This window comes from Saccopteryx bilineata, chromosome 12 (assembly GCF_036850765.1).
Source record: "Saccopteryx bilineata isolate mSacBil1 chromosome 12, mSacBil1_pri_phased_curated, whole genome shotgun sequence".
NCBI lineage: Eukaryota > Metazoa > Chordata > Mammalia > Chiroptera > Emballonuridae > Saccopteryx > Saccopteryx bilineata.
The window spans coordinates 51950427-51966099 of record NC_089501.1 but is presented as its reverse complement, the minus strand read 5'-3'; the positions used below and the strand labels follow the sequence as shown (position 1 = coordinate 51966099).

At 48.4% G+C, this 15673-nt stretch overlaps 1 protein-coding gene across 1 annotated transcript in view; it reads right to left on the bottom strand.

Annotated features, from left to right (window-relative positions):
- The window catches only part of IGF2R (insulin like growth factor 2 receptor), a 109115-nt gene that overhangs the window by 75851 nt on the left and 17591 nt on the right, over nucleotides 1–15673 (bottom strand). Inside the window, 3 exon segments of the mRNA XM_066248472.1 lie at nucleotides 399–497; nucleotides 2320–2441; nucleotides 12343–12482. Coding sequence (XP_066104569.1) covers nucleotides 399–497; nucleotides 2320–2441; nucleotides 12343–12482 — 361 coding nt within the window.

Here is a 15673-nt window from a genome sequence, read left to right as displayed (position 1 = left end):
GGCACCATCGTGGTCACCCGGTCTCTGAGGTGCGCTGGCAAAGAAACGGAGGGTTTGGGACACCTGGCCTGGATGCACAAGCCAGAAGCCACCCCAAAGCTGTGGAAGTGCCACCTGTAGGTGGAATGAATATACTAACCGTCCCCCCGCCCCAAGTTACTGAGTTGCATAGGTCCCACCAGAAACCAAGAACTAACTCGACTTGCATGGGTGGGCCGTTCTATTCTAATCACGTCCCTGTCCTAAACATAATAACATACCAGCACAATTTTAAATATTCGATCTCTGCTCGAACGCAGTTTGAGAACTAAAAAAGACTTCTTCCACCCCAGGATTTCAAACCTCAAGGGCCCCAGAATGCAATTCACAAGCATGTAACCTTGAAGTGCCCTTGTTACCTCTTTATTCGCTTTAAATGTGTCTTTCTTGCAAGCTGCAGAAGTCCTCCACTCAAAGTAATGCACACAGTCTGTTGCAGTTACAAATTCGGGAGTTCCCTATTAAAAAGAAATAAAATTAAAAGTAACCATACTGCATACTGGAAAGTTTCTTTCTTTTAAAGTTAGAAACAGTAAAGGGACATTTCAAAAGTAGCCACGACGGGAGAGGGTGGCTCGGAAAACACAACCGTTTCAGTGGGACAAGGTCATCACCAAGTTCCCAAACCCGAAAACTCAGAGACAAAAGCCTCATGAAATCATGTTGGAATTTTGGTATAATCGGGCCAAAAACTGTTCTACTGCCCCAACTATGCGAGTACAGTAAACTCATGGGAAGTAATCCTCAGAGTCCTTATCCTCTCAAACTCCAAATGTTCTCCTAACCAAATGCCAACAAAATCAAAGCCAGAAAATGTGACCTCATGCTTCCTGTAAGCGAGGGAGGAGGCCCACCCGACCCGGCCGAGTCCGCACACCGCCTCGCTTCAGACGGCCCCCACGCAGCACCCGGGTTCACGCCACACTGCGCCCCGCAATGCTGGGTTACACCTGACACGACAGGAATTTACCTCCACCCCCCCCCACCTCGTGTGCAAAGCTGGAGTTCTTCACAATTCTGGTTCTTTTATGGCGAACACAGAATTCTTGAAGGAAATTAGTTAAAATTTAAACAGCAGCTAGTTTATTCAGTAATACAGACTCCATATTTCACAGAACTGCAAACAAGTTTTTTTCCCCCCAAGGTTTCAACATGGACAATACTGCAATTGATAGGCTGCTCCAAACTTAACAATGTAAGTTCTATTTTTAATTTTCTTAAGACATTATGGGCCTGAAGATACAACAGTCATAGCAAATTCTAAAATAGTATTTTAAAGCAATCTGGTGGCCACATGCGGTTCACTCACCCTGATTTTTCTAAACACTTGGGTCCTTACTCTAATGAGAGAACATTCAGAGGATCGCTATACAAACTCCTCCTAAAAGCTAGCAATTATTTGCTGAAATTCTCTTTATAAATATTAAAGATTAAAAATTTTATATCACACACAACATTCAGAGAATAAGAACAAATCACACTTTAAACAATTATGTTCCCTTTCAACACTGGTAACACCCAAAAAGATTGGGAACCCTATTACCCACTGGCAAATGCTTCTCAGATATTAGTGATCGTCAACCTTTTTCATCTCATGGCATACACTAATTACTAAAATTCTGTGGCACACCAAAAAACTTTTTTTTTGCCAATCTGACAAAATAAAAAGAAAAAAGTATAATTTTGATTCAATTGCACCGAAAGCCACTGTGTTGATTGTTGTCACTTTTTTATGTGACAATCTAAGAGAAAAGAGGTCAGGTTCCCCTGGCTAAATAGTCAAGTTAAAACTGCACATTTTAAAAATTCACTGGTGTGCTGCAGCACACTGTTGGAAAACTGCCGTCCTAGACAGATGTCAGTCTGTCCAATTAAATGTAATGAAGAAAAGAAAAACATTTTTTTTAAAAATGCCCTAAAACAGATCAAAATAAAATGCTGGCAGATTTTAGAAAGGAAAAAAAAAAAAACACAAAAAACTCTGGCGTGCAATAAACATTAAACAGTGCTTTGAGTTTAAACACATTAATCACTTTGATTTGTAGTTTTACACAGGATGCGGATCAAGTTTCACTTAAAAATGGTAACTAACTATAGACTTTGGGTTTTCTACTTATTGGTTCTTAATGATTGGTGATGGTGATCTGGTTGAGGTTTTTATCTATCTGTGTTTTCATTTCTTTTTTTCATTTATTCTTCCTGGAATACAGCTACAGCAAGACCTCCCAGGGGCACACATGTTCAACGGAAGAAAATTATCAAGTGACTCTGTGGACTCACCAAGGTTTTCCCGCACGAGAAGGCAATGCTACTCTGGACTTTGTGATTTTGCTTTCCGTCACATCCCACTGTTGTGTTGAACTCCAGAAGAGTCCTGGTGGCACTTTTCAAAAGAGAGTCACCTATTTGGAAAGGAAAGTGCATAAACAAGCTAGGAAATATTTACAATCATAAAGCTATTTTCAAGCATATGCAAATTAAAACTGGCATTATAATTCATCGGAAAGCTAATAAACTTACAAGCTGTCCTTTCTCCAGAATTCTGCATCTCAGGAATAGCATCCCACCCACCCCAGCTGTTGAGGCCCCAGACACATTACACTGAGTCCTGTGTCTTTCTCTCATCCACCATATCCAACACATCAGAAAGTTCTACTGGTCCCACCTCCATCTCAAATCCATCCACATCTCTCCATCTCTATTACTCCCAAAACCACAATCATCTCTCACCTGCACTCGGGCACTAACCTAACTGGTCCCCTGGACTCACACTCTTGTCTTGTCCCTCATCACTATCCCCCAACCAGGCAATCATTAAAAACATACATTAGAACCTATAACTTGGCTACTAAAATTCTTCAGAAACTTCCCATCATAGCATAAAATCAAACTTCCCATAAAATCAAAATTCTTTAGAATGGCCCACAAATAGGGTGATCGTGTCTGTTTGCCTAGCACGTTACTGTAATAATCCAGAATAAAAATTCTGTATCGTATGATAGCAGTTGGCATAGGAACAGATACACTAGCAGTCTAGCACAAAGGCTGAGACTATAACAGAGACATTTGTGCAAGCCAGACTTCAATATATTTGCACGATACAACTAACAGCTCAATGGGCAAAGAAGAGGATGTTCAATAAATGAAATTGGAACCAATGGCAATCCATATGGGAGAAAAAGATAAAACTGGATCACCACCTATACCTCTACATACAAAAAAATCAACTCTAAATGGATTAAAGATATAAACATCAAAACCAAACTAAAACTCTTAGTAGAAAATAGTTTATCTTTTAGATCTTAATGTAAGAAAATATTAACACTAAAAAGCATTAACTACAAAAACCTTGATAAATTTGATTTACTAAATTTAAAAATTTATATTCACCAAAAGAAATAGCTTAAAGAAAACAGAAACAAGTCAGAAACTGAAAGATAAACAGAGCTGCCAAAGAACAAGCATTAAAAATATAGTAAATATACTCATACACAAAGAACAAAAAAATCCTAATTCTAAGAAATAAAAAAAAAATGAATGACCTCTAACAGAGAACACAAAAAGAGGAGAAATATTTTTAAAAGCCCACATCTCATCAACATATAGTGAATTTTAGTATCAAAGGTGAAGAAAAAATTCTAAAGCTTCTAGACAGAAAGAACAGGTCATATGCAATAGATAACTTGGTATAAAATGGACAGGACATGATCAGACAAAGGAAACATACGTTAATAAATATATGAAGAGTCCAACATCACTGGTGAACAAGGAGTTGCAAATCGAGACCACATGGCATAACACAGCAATTCCATTGACAAAAATTAAATACCAAATGTTGGAGGAGAGAAAGTCCAGAGCGCTCCTATGTCGTGGTAGAAGTGCAAACGTACCACCACTATGTAAATCAGCATGGCATTATGCCATAAAATTAAATATTCACGTACCTTATGACCTAACTATTCAACTCTTAGGCATATATACACAAGGGAAAACCATGCATACATATAATAAATAGGAAACAAGTGAAAAGAACATCTTGTCATCTGTAGACAACACGAGAGCCCATTCAACAGAAGAGTAAATTAAGTTTGGTAGACCCATATAATATTACTTAGTAACTAGAAGGAATAAACATTGAAAGATAACTATACTTGATTTTTAGCAATACAATATTGTTACCACTTAAGTCCCCCAAAAAGTTAAACACATCACACACACACACACACACACACACACACACACACACACACACCACAGGATGAGAGGGGGAGCAAGGGAGGAAGGAAGTTAGGAAGGAAGGAAGGGACGGAGGGAGGGAGGAAGGAAGGAGAGGAGAGGAGGGAGGGAGGGAGGGAGAGAAAGAAAGGACGGGACAATCATTTTAAGCAGAGATGTGGGCTAATGGTTACTTCCAGTGAAGGGGAATGGGAGAATGCATAGATAGTGGTTCCTGTCAGGTTCCTAGATTTTGTTGAAGACAGGGTTCATTACATTATCCAAAACAACTCGTTAAAAAATTTTAAAAAGGTTAATCCACGTATTAATGATGAGAGCATATCATGAACTCAGGAGTATAAATGGCCCAATTCAATACACACAGCTGAGATCTTTAAAAAAGAGAAAAAGGGGAGGGTGTTGAAAATTAAGATGCCAGTGGGGTAAGATGTATTGGATTTCAAAGCTGCGTCACATCACTAGGCGGACAGTACCGCGGTTCTTTGTCCTGCCCGCCTACGCACAGGGGTCTGTCGTCAACTCCCGAGATACGCTCGAAAATCTTTTTTTCCACTGAAAGCACACAGAAACCCTGCTAAGCTTCGGGACCGAGGACAGCGCCCTGTGGACAGCGCCCGAAGCCCCGCCCATAGGGGGCGTGTTCGGGGCCGAGAGATGGGGCGGTGCTTTCGTGCGCCCCTACAGTCCGGCGTTCCGGGAGACGCGGAGGGCGGGCCGCTGGGAAGCGTTGCACTGTGGACACCAGAGGGCGCGCGCGGGCAGCACCCCCCACTTGAAGACCCTCCCCCACATCGCCTGTCCCCCAATACCGCAGCCCGTTCCGGCCCTGTGCCCAGAGCTTCTGGGGGCTCCTCCTAACTGCTAGGTCCGCCCAGAAAAGGAAAGGAGAAGGGCCCTGGCCTCTAGCCGGGAGGGATCGGCCGCAGCGCGGCGCCCCGGCATCCCTCAGCATCAGGCCGCATCGGCATCGCGCCTGCCCGGTCCATCTCGTCTTCCTCCTCTGCCCGCTCCGCCCGGCGGCCGAGACCGGCTGCCGACCAGGGCACTCGAGGACAGGCCGCAGCAGACCGCGGCAAGACAACCGCGGCAACCGGCCAGCCTGGCCGTCCTCCCCGAACAGGAGCCGGGCGAGGACTGCGGGGCGGCGGCCAGCACGCCAGGCCCACGGCCAGCTCCCGAGGACGGCGCCAAATGGGCTGGGCCGCGCTCGCCGGGCCCGCCAGACCGCGCCGGGTCCTCCCGACCGCGCGCCGGGCCCGCCAGACCACGCTCTCCAGTCCGGGGCCGCCAGACCAGACCGCCCTGGCGGGGTCCCAGCAGACCAGACCGCGCCGGCTCCTCCAGGCCGCGCTCCCCCGCCCAGGTCCTCCCAGCCCGGCTGCGCGCGCCGGGCCCGCCAGACCGCGGGCTCCGGGCCGAGCCCGCCAGACCCGGCCGCGCTCGCCCAGGCCCGCCAGGCCGCACCGAGTCCTCCCGACCGCGCTCTCCCGGCCGGGGCCGCCAGACCGCGCTGGGTCCTCCAGACCGCGCGCTGGGCCCGCCGGACCGCGCGTTGGGTCCGCCAGACCGCGCGCTGGGCCCGCCGGACCGCGCCAGGCCCACCAGACCGCGCGCGCCCGGCCCTCCCGACCGCGCTCTCCAGGCCGGGGCCGCCAGACCGGGCCGCGCCCGCTGGGCCCGCCAGACCAGGCCGCACTCGCCGGGCCCGCCAGATCGCGCCGGGCCCTCCCGAACGCGCCGGGCCGCGCGCGCCGGCTCCTCCAGACCGCGCTCTCCGAGCAGAGTGCTCCCAACCCGGCCGCGAGTCCCCGGGCCGCCAGACGGCGCTCTCCACGCCGGGCCAGCCAGACCCAGGCCGCGCCGGGTCCTACAGACCCTGCGTCCCGGGCCCGCCCGGCCACGCTCTCCAGGTCCCGGCAGGCCTCGCCGTGTCCTCCCGCCCACGTTCTCCAGGCCCGCTCCGCCAGACCAGGCCGAGCCCGCCCGGCCGCATCCGAACCGGCCGCACTGGCAGGGCCCCCCGAGACTAGACCGCGCCGGCTCGTCCAGGCCGCGCTCACCCGGCCGGGTGCTCCTAGCGCGGCCGCGCGCGCCAGGCCCGCCAGTCCGCGCTCTCCAGGCCGAGCCCGCCAGGCCCGGCCGCGTTCGCCTGGGCCCGCCAGCCCCCACCGCACCGGCAGGGCCCGTCCGACCGTGGCAGGCCCGCCAGATGGCACTCTCCAGGCCGGGCCCACCGGACCGCGCCGGGCTCGCCAGGCCGCGCGCTGGGCCCGCCGGACCGCGCTCTCCGGGCCGGACCCTGCAGGCCGCACTCGCCCGGGCCCGCCAGAGCAGGCCGCGCTCGCCAGGACCCGCCGGACCCGGACCCGTTCTGCCGGCCCGGACCCGCCAGGTCCTCCCCGCCCTGCGCGCCAGGGCACCCGCCAGGCCCCGCTCGCCCGTGCCCACCCGGCCCGGCCACGCTCTGCCGGCCAGACCCCGCCGGGTCCTGCAGACCCTGCGCCCCAGGCCCGCCCGGCCGCGCTCACCCGCGCCCGCCCAGCCCAGCCACGCGATCCCGACCAGACCCCGCCGGGTGGTCCAGACCCTGCGCACCAGACCGCACTCGCCGGAGCCCCCCAGACCAGGCCGCGCTCCGGGCCTGCCAGGCCTCGCCTGCCACCCTCGACGGCCCCGGCCGAGCCCGGCCGAGCTCGCCACTCGGCCTCGCTGAGGCTGCACAGCCTGGGGATGCCAACCTCTCGGGCAGCCACAGGGTCCACCGCGAGGCCCCCGGGCCTTGCCAATACATCCATCAGAGCCTGCCAGGCAGGCAGGCAGCCGTCTCCGTGCTAGTAACTGGTGTGCTCACGCAAGGCTTCCCTCGCTACCACCCCGGTCTTGATCGTGTCGTGTCCTTCAAAGTGGACTATCACACGCTGTCTCACCAAATCGGAAAAGAATCCTTTCTACCCAGGTTTTCCCTCCAAGCTACTGCCTCATTTTCTGCTCTTTATATCAACACTCTTTAAGAGAGATTTCTATTCTTGCTACCACCAATTACCCCCTCAGATATCCAGATATCCCCCCTTGTCTCCTGCACTGGCTTTTCCCCCAAGAGCCACAAGACTCACTCCCTTAGCTCCAAATCTTTGCTTAAATGTCACTTTCTCAGCAACAGGTACCCAACTTCTATCCCGGAACTCTCAGCCCTGAGACCGCCAGCACTCTGAACTCTCTGCCTCCCTGTGTTTTTTACAGCATCCATCTCATTCTAATATACTACTTAGCCAATGTTGTTTTTGTGTGTAAACTCCATGAGATAAGGGATTTTGTCTTGTTTCAGTGGTTGAATCATTCAAGTATTTGTTATAAATAAATGAATATTAAGTGTTGACTGTTTTTTTAATATTTTATTCATATATCAAGATGTGATTTAACCAAGTAAATCAGAATAAAATATAAAATTTATTGAACCATCCCCATACAATTAGATTGTTCCAGCATACTCTTTGTCACAATGCTACAAAAAAAAAAAAAAAAGGAATCTGTATAAAAATCTATGTACAGTACAATTCTTCCCTTGGTAAGACTTAGGAAAGGTTACACAATAGGTTTTAAAATTTAAGATATTGGCAGACTATAAGGAGAGACCATAACATAAATGGGACAAAAACATTAATTATATCTGAAACTCAACCAGATATCTTAAAATGCCCAATAGAATTATATGGTTTTAAGAAAATGAAAGCAAACAGGGCCTAAGAGGAAAAAACATATTTCAAATCTTACTAGAGATTCAAAATTCAATCCAGTAACCAATGTGGATGGTGGTTGTAGATTTCTAAGGGCACACACAGGAGTCACGCAACATAAATAAGTACCACCAAAAGTTAGGGCCGGACTCCTGGGTACACAAAGTCATGGGACACAGCAACAACAATCAGATGGAGTCACTGTGTACTACACAGGTCACCAATAAGAAGGCAGCCAGAATCCCAGGCTTTGGTGGTGAGTAACCTCAATTAACATTCTTCCCTAGTGGCCGCATTACCTCAAACAGGCTGGTAACACGCTTTCGGAAGTAAATATACAGCTTTTAATCCTTAGATGAATTAAAACTATAGTATAAATATTTAGGGTGTTATAAGAAATGTGAACATTTTCAGAATTTTTACATGCTTGCAATGCTTAGTGTTATGACTCCAAAGACTGACTAGGCGATTGATTTAGAACGTGACAGTATCAGACTAAGAGAATTTTAAGTTCATCATATTTGTAAGTTTAATGTGTTAAGTTTTTAACAACACTATTAGTGTTTAACTTTTAATGGTCAGGGCATACATCTGAAGTGTTTTAAAAGAAATCAAATACAAAAGACATATAAATCATTTTAAAATGTGGTGAAGATGATTCATCTAGGTTGTAAATGGAACCAAATGTTCACAGGCCTCATAAAAACGACTGCTAAACTCTGCTCAATTTACATATGTAACAGTATCACCTGCCTAATTAGGAAGACCTAATATATGATTTTTTTTCAATCAACAATACTGCAATGTTATTTAAACCAAAGTTGAGGTCTTCACATTCACAGCTAAGTATAAAAATGGCCCTGTGGCACTATAAAATTTGCATCAACAATTATCTTCCCTAAAGGGTTGTACACAATCATCCTCCAGCCCTGTATGAATGTGCCCGTTTCTCGGCTCCTTGCCCGACACTGCCTGATGCAACCATTTAAACTCCTGCCAATCTGACTGAAGAAAGATGATGCGATTCCGTTACTGCTTCGGTTTGCTTACCTGGCTTACTGATGAAGTAGCACTGCCTACCAGGATTTCCTCTTTGTGAACTGCCCATTCTTAGACTTTGCCCTTTTTCTCCCAGGTTGTCTGTCCTATCATTAATTAAGAGAAAATCCTACCACCCCCCAGATAATGTTTCTATTTTCCTAGGGTTTTTTTCCTAGTGTTTTATTGGTTTTTGGTTTTGGTTTTTGTGTGTGTGTGTGACAGAGACATAGACAGGAAGGGAGAGAGATGAGAATCAACTCATAGTTGCAGCACTTGAGTTGTTCACTAATTGCTTCTCATACGTGCCTTGACCAGGGGGCTCCTTTACTCAAGCCAGTGACTCTGGGCTCAAGCCAGCAAACTTGGGCTTCAGGACAGCGACCTTTCGGCTCAATCCAGCAACTATGGTGTCCTGTCTATGATCCATCCCATGCTTGAGCCGGCAGCCCCACGCTCAAGCCGGTGAGCTTGTGCTCAAGCCAGCAATCTCAGGGTATCGAGCCAGGGACCTCAGTGCCCCAGGTCAATACTCTATCCATTGTGCCACCACTGGTCAGGCTCTATTGTTTTTTTACGTTAATTGTAACTGATCTGTCATTTGTTACATGGTGTGATGCTGCCTGCTAACAGATAAATACCTAAATTACACCCAAAATGTTGATTATACATTGAGTTCTCATACCTATTTGGATTTATTGCCATACTAGTACTCCTGGCTCCTCTGATTTATTTGGGAACTCCAGCTTTTTGGTGTCTATTCTCAAAATTCACATTTTTTTTCCCCTTTCCAGCAAGTTCATAAGAAGTGAGTTTCTCAGGAGTTCAAATGGCCCATAATGGTTGCCATTTTAGCTCTACAACTGTCTGATATGTCTCTAATGGCTTTCAAAACAACACAGCCCCGAATAAGTGTTCAGCCTCCAGAGCTGGGCTGTAGGCACCAAAATCCATGACCACGTGACCTCCGTCAAGCAGCCGTCTATTCTGCGCTTCAGTGTCTTCGTTGACAAAAGGAGGAAAATGGAATCAACTTCAAAAGGCTGCTGCATGAATTGAGGTTATTTTACTTAAAAACCTAACACCTCACAGGGAAGCACACAAAGGAATATCTTTAGTTATAAAAGAAGCCTGGCCTAGCATGCAGAGGACCCGGGTTCGATTCCCGGCCAGGGCACACAGGAGAAGCGCCCATTTGCTTCTCCACCCCTCCGCCGCGCTTTCCCTCTCTGTCTCTCTCTTCCCCTCCCGCAGCCAAGGCTCCATTGGAGCAAAGATGGCCCGGGCGCTGGGGATGGCTCTGTGGCCTCTGCCCCAGGCGCTAGAGTGGCTCTGGTCGCAACATGGCGACGCCCAGGAGGAGCAGAGCATCGCCCCCTGGTGGGCAGAGCCTCGCCCCTGGTGGGCGTGCCAGGTGGATCCCGGTCGGGCGCATGCGGGAGTCTGTCTGACTGTCTCTCCCTGTTTCCAGCTTCAGAAAAATGAAAAAAATAAAAATAAAAAAAATAAAAAATAAAATAAAAGAAGCCTAATGAAATTATGTCAATTAATTGTACGACAGAACCTAGTGACATCAGATCTAATTCTGAATCACCTCTACGCGTGTTAATGTCACCTTCATCCACTCCCAGTTTGTTTCCTGAGCTGCAGACAGGGTAGGAACTGCTCGTGCTGACACTCCGCAGTATCTAGCCTGCTTTCTCTCCCTTTGGGACTCTGAAGCTCTGGGGAAAGCATGCCATGTGTGTCTGGGAGTAAAGTGAGATTGGAAACTGCTGGTGCGTATCATTGTCAACCTGCACATGGCTTCTAACTCATCTAGTCACCTTCCGCCTCTCTCCTTAAACCAAGCTCTGCTATTCCCTTGGGCCCCAGCTGTCCTTAAAAACACGTTTTATCAGATCACCCCCCCCCATCACCATCAAAGAGCATCGAAAATGAATCGACTGCCTACCTCGGGGTATGCCAACTCTCCTGGCTTTCAAAGCCTACGTAACTTGGTCAGTCTCAAATCTGGTCCAACCACGCCAACCTACGGTTTTTATCCGGGGCAGCAAATCCCTCTGACCATGTTTTCAGTATAACGGTGTTCTTCATGGGAGACAGGAAAACCAAACAGGAGCTGGGCCTCCACAAGCAGATCTGGAAGACCTTAATCTTCTTTCTCTAAATTTCACTTGCTAAAAAGCTTTTTTTTAAAAAACTGTTAGAAATTTCCATTCAAAATGACAGACAGAGCTACCCTAGTATGCCACCCCTGCCAATGCCAAACACCTACCTGGCATCCTCTTGTGACTGCCACATCACCCATCCCCAGTCACAGGCTGTCTCCACTTCAGGTCGGGCCCTCACCACGAGACCTCACCAGCCGCACTGCCTTGGTGGGCATCTACGCCTGCACACCCAAGGACGCTGACACCGGCTGCTTTGATGGCTGCCCAACATCTATTTGGGCATCTGCACATAGCCTGGCGGGACTGTCCCTCCCCTAGGACCCTCCTCCTCACAGAGGCAGGGGACCCTGACCCAAAAGGAAGACATACCAGGAGAAACCACTAGCCCTAAAAAAACAGCTTGCCCTGTCCTCTCCACGCCTGTCAGTCCTCAGGATTGTTTAATTTTTAATGTAAGCCTAAAACCAATAACTATCTTTGACCCCAGGTGAATACAGACTGCCTGAGAATCAAGGGGCCAGACAGAGAAGAGAGCGGAACGTTACCAAGGGGGAAAGGCTGGACGCTAGAGGAAATGGGGAGAAGGGGGAGAACAGACAAGGTGGGGTTTAAGGAAAACTTACGAAGGCAGAGCCACAGAGGAAACATCCTCCTAGATCAGTAAGTACAAATATGCATGATTCTTTGTACCGCCTAGCTACATAATAGCCACTAGATCAGCGATCTTCAACCTTCTTCATCTCATGGTAGACAAACTAATGACTAAAATTCTGCAACACACCAAAAAATATAATTTTTTTTGGTCACTCAATCTGACCAAAAAAAAAAAAAGTATTATTTTGATTCATTCACACCAGATGGCTACTGTTGTGCTGGCTGTTGTCATTTCTTTATTTGACAATCTAAGGGGAAGAGGCAAGTGCCCCTGACTAAAGAGTTAAAAATTCTTGTGGCACACCGACTGAAAATCGCTGCACTAGATGGAAGTAACCAAATTTCACCTCATAATGGACATGAAAATTAAGCATACATAATTCCATAGCTAACTATATAGACACAGAGTCACTTTTGCAGAATTGGGATTGTGCACGATGCAGTACTGTAAGGACAGATGTACTCACCCACAGATTTAAAGCGGCCTGTCTTCAGGTCGCGCACACAAACAGCGCTTGATGTGCCGCACTGGGCCACGCCCACATTTCCACAAACGTTGATTTTGTACAGCATGTGATTTTTGGTATCAACAGCGTCCCATGTGTAACTAAAAAGGGAGAAAAACAATTTGTCACTGTTAGTGATCTGCAAATAATTCCACTTCTCTCCAGTGTTACATTCGCAACCCATTTGCTTAAGACACACTACCACAACTTTCATTAGCCAAAAATACACAAGTCAGCTACATGAAGCTGGCTAGAGGCCAAGGGCAGAAACCACCAAATACCTCCTTGCTCCAGTTCAATCCGCCCGGAAGCCACCTAAGACCCAACGATCAAAATTCTTAAAATTCTACCATTCACTTAAGAACATCAACTCAGATAAGTAATTTCTCAAGAACATGTTGATATAAGACAGCAACTGTTCCAGTCACACTGGAATGCTGAAAAGCCCAAGAGTGTTTTGTGTTGTTGTTTCTTTTTTTTACTTTGTTTATTTTATTTAAAAACTAGTTGTGGCGTGAGAGACGGTTCTACTTCTGGTTTTACTTTTTACAGCGACAGCTCAGATAGGAACTGACAAGACCAAGTTGAGCAATGAGTCAACTATCTGATTCAAAATCAGGCTGACTTTGGGTTGACCCACTGCCACAAGCCGTTTTACAAGCATTAAAACTCTTTGTGTGTGTTCAAACCTCTGGCTAAGTGCACTATTGAAGAGTAGTTGTTAATGAATCCATTTGCATACTTGGGACCGAATAGTGGCTTGTCAGTTCTGTCAAAACAATTAGTCTCAATTCTCCAGTAAGAGGGACAGGGAGAATGTTCTGTCAGTTTTGCACACTAGGATCATTTCCTGAGCCAGGGGCTAAGACGTTCCCTGCAAAGTGCAGAGAGCCTGTGTTAACGGACTGGTGAAAGGAAGATGAGTTCACATGGAAGTGCGTGGGCTCGGCCTACCCAGGAGTCGCAGGGGGCCGGGGTGAGCCTGGTCACCCCTCACAGGCGTCCAGTGTCCCCCGCGCACACAGTGTCCCTCCCTGGGTGACAGCAGCACTCCCTCTGAGAAGGAACAGCCCGCTCTCGGAGCTGCCCCCTGTCCCTGTGCATCGGGTAAGGGCTGGGCAGAAACACCAGGCAACACGCCCCCCACCAGCCTAGCAGTCTCCCCAGGAGCCCAGCCGGCAATGGAGAGTCCGCAGTAGGGCTGGTGCCAGGCGAGGAGCCCAGCCTTCTCCCGAACAGAGGGCACGCAGGGCACGGGCCGGTCACACTCACCCAGCCAAGAGGCCAGGGGACGAAAGCTTACGTTAAGCAGACACGCAGAGCGGCAGGCTGATCCCTCGGAAATTCAGACAACCCCTGAATGCCTAGAAGCTTGAAAAATAGGCTAGGGAGCTTGTTAGGTGCCCGCCTTGAGGTGATGCCAGCCAGAAAGCAGGTCTCACTGAACCCTCTTCCACACGAGGAGCACCTCAGGGCTACGTCCTAAAATCAGAGGTGGGGAGGAGATTCCACGGCACAAGAAAATAACCCACGTGTTACTGGGCAGAAGAAAGTCATCAACAAAGGCCTGCTTCCTTTGACCGTCTCTAACCTTTCTCATTTGCTTCACAAATATTCTTCCCCGCTTAACTACAGAGGTCCTAAGTGTAGCGATGATCAAAGCAGACAAAAAATAGCACTACTAATAACAGCGATGATGATAATAATAAGTGACTGCCCTCCCGGTGTGTATTCAAGGGGAGAAAAGAAAATAAACAAGAAAACAAATGTCCCGGATAATCCCAGCTACTAGGGCAGGCTGCTGGGGTGAAACAAAACAGCCCCCTTCACACACAGACGGGACTGAGGAGCTGCTGTGGGCGGGGAAGCCTTCTGAAAGGACATGTGCCCTGAGGCTTGAGTGACAGAAAGGAGCCACCCGGGGGGGAGAGCTGGTGGGAAGAACCTTCCAGCAGGAGGAACTGGCCTGGGCAGGGTCCCGCGGCAGAAAGGCACTCTGGCGGGTTGATGGCACTCTGGCGGGTTGATGGAGGCAATGTGGCTGGAACAGGCGGATGGGGACAGCAGAGTGAGCGAGGTCAGGACAGGAGGGCGCCTGGCCACACCAGGGCCTCGCAGACCAAAGGAGGCTGTTGTGATTTCTATCCCTGAAGCAAAGGAAGTTCCCTCACCCAGAAGACACTAGGCATTGCTCCTTCAGTTTTTAAATAAGCTGCAGTATGCTTACTTGCCGAGTACTAGTAAAACTCGTCCATTAATTACGGTTAATTACAGAAACTGCTAAGCTCTTAGGCGGGGAGCCACAACTAAGTTCTTCCAGGATGGTAGACATGCAAGGTAATCCCTGGGTAGTGGCCCCTTGAAGGTATTTCATAATCTTAAGTGTACAAGAGAGGATCGTTTCGGAAGAGCTGACTGGTAGGAATCCACTCAAGAGAAAGCCATACCGCACCGAAAATGCTGTGCTTTCTTCACCAGAAACCCACCAGCGTTTTGCAGAGGCAGCAGGGAGATGTCAAGAGCGGGTGTCTGGGAAGCAGAAAAGTGGCCATGAGGAGAGGAATGGAGGCTACTGTCCTGCGTCTCTGGAAAGCAGGCTTCCTAAGGAAAAGTGTTTGCTCCTTTTGATGACACGTCTTTTCTCTATGAGCTTTTCATATTTGGTAAATGTCAAGATTTACCAAAATGCTAAGTGGTTATGGGAGTAAGAAAGAAAGTTCTATGGTTCTGAGTGCTGGCTTTTTTTTGGGGGGGGGGGGCTGATTTAACCCCTTACCACAGCGTGACAGCCCCCCCACCCCAGGCTAGCACCTTCCATGCCACCCACACACACAGCCCGTAGCACTTGGATGAAGTCCTTAGTCACAGCCCTTCACCAGGAAAGGACAGCCTGGGCACGTTTCTGAACCACACTGCCAGGGCGTCTGCAGGCCATCAATACTGGAAACATGTGGAGTCCAATGGATTTATGTCTGTTTTAAAACAAAACACACACACAAAAAAAAAAACACGCCCAGCGCCTCGGCTCCTTAGGGGCTCAGGGATAATCATTTGGTTAACTTATCTGAAAACTCAAACATTTTCCAAAAACTGTTGTGTGTTCTGGTATGCACACTAGATTAAATTATTATCTAGATAGGCTTCTGCTGGTAGTAAATATTTTTTAAAGACTATTTCATAATAAACTTGGAAGTCATATAAATATCTGATAGCACTGTTTAAGAAAATTACGTGTCTGGAACTAGATGATTCTAGACTCCCTGCCAAGCTGCCAGAGGGTCCCAGGCTGAAA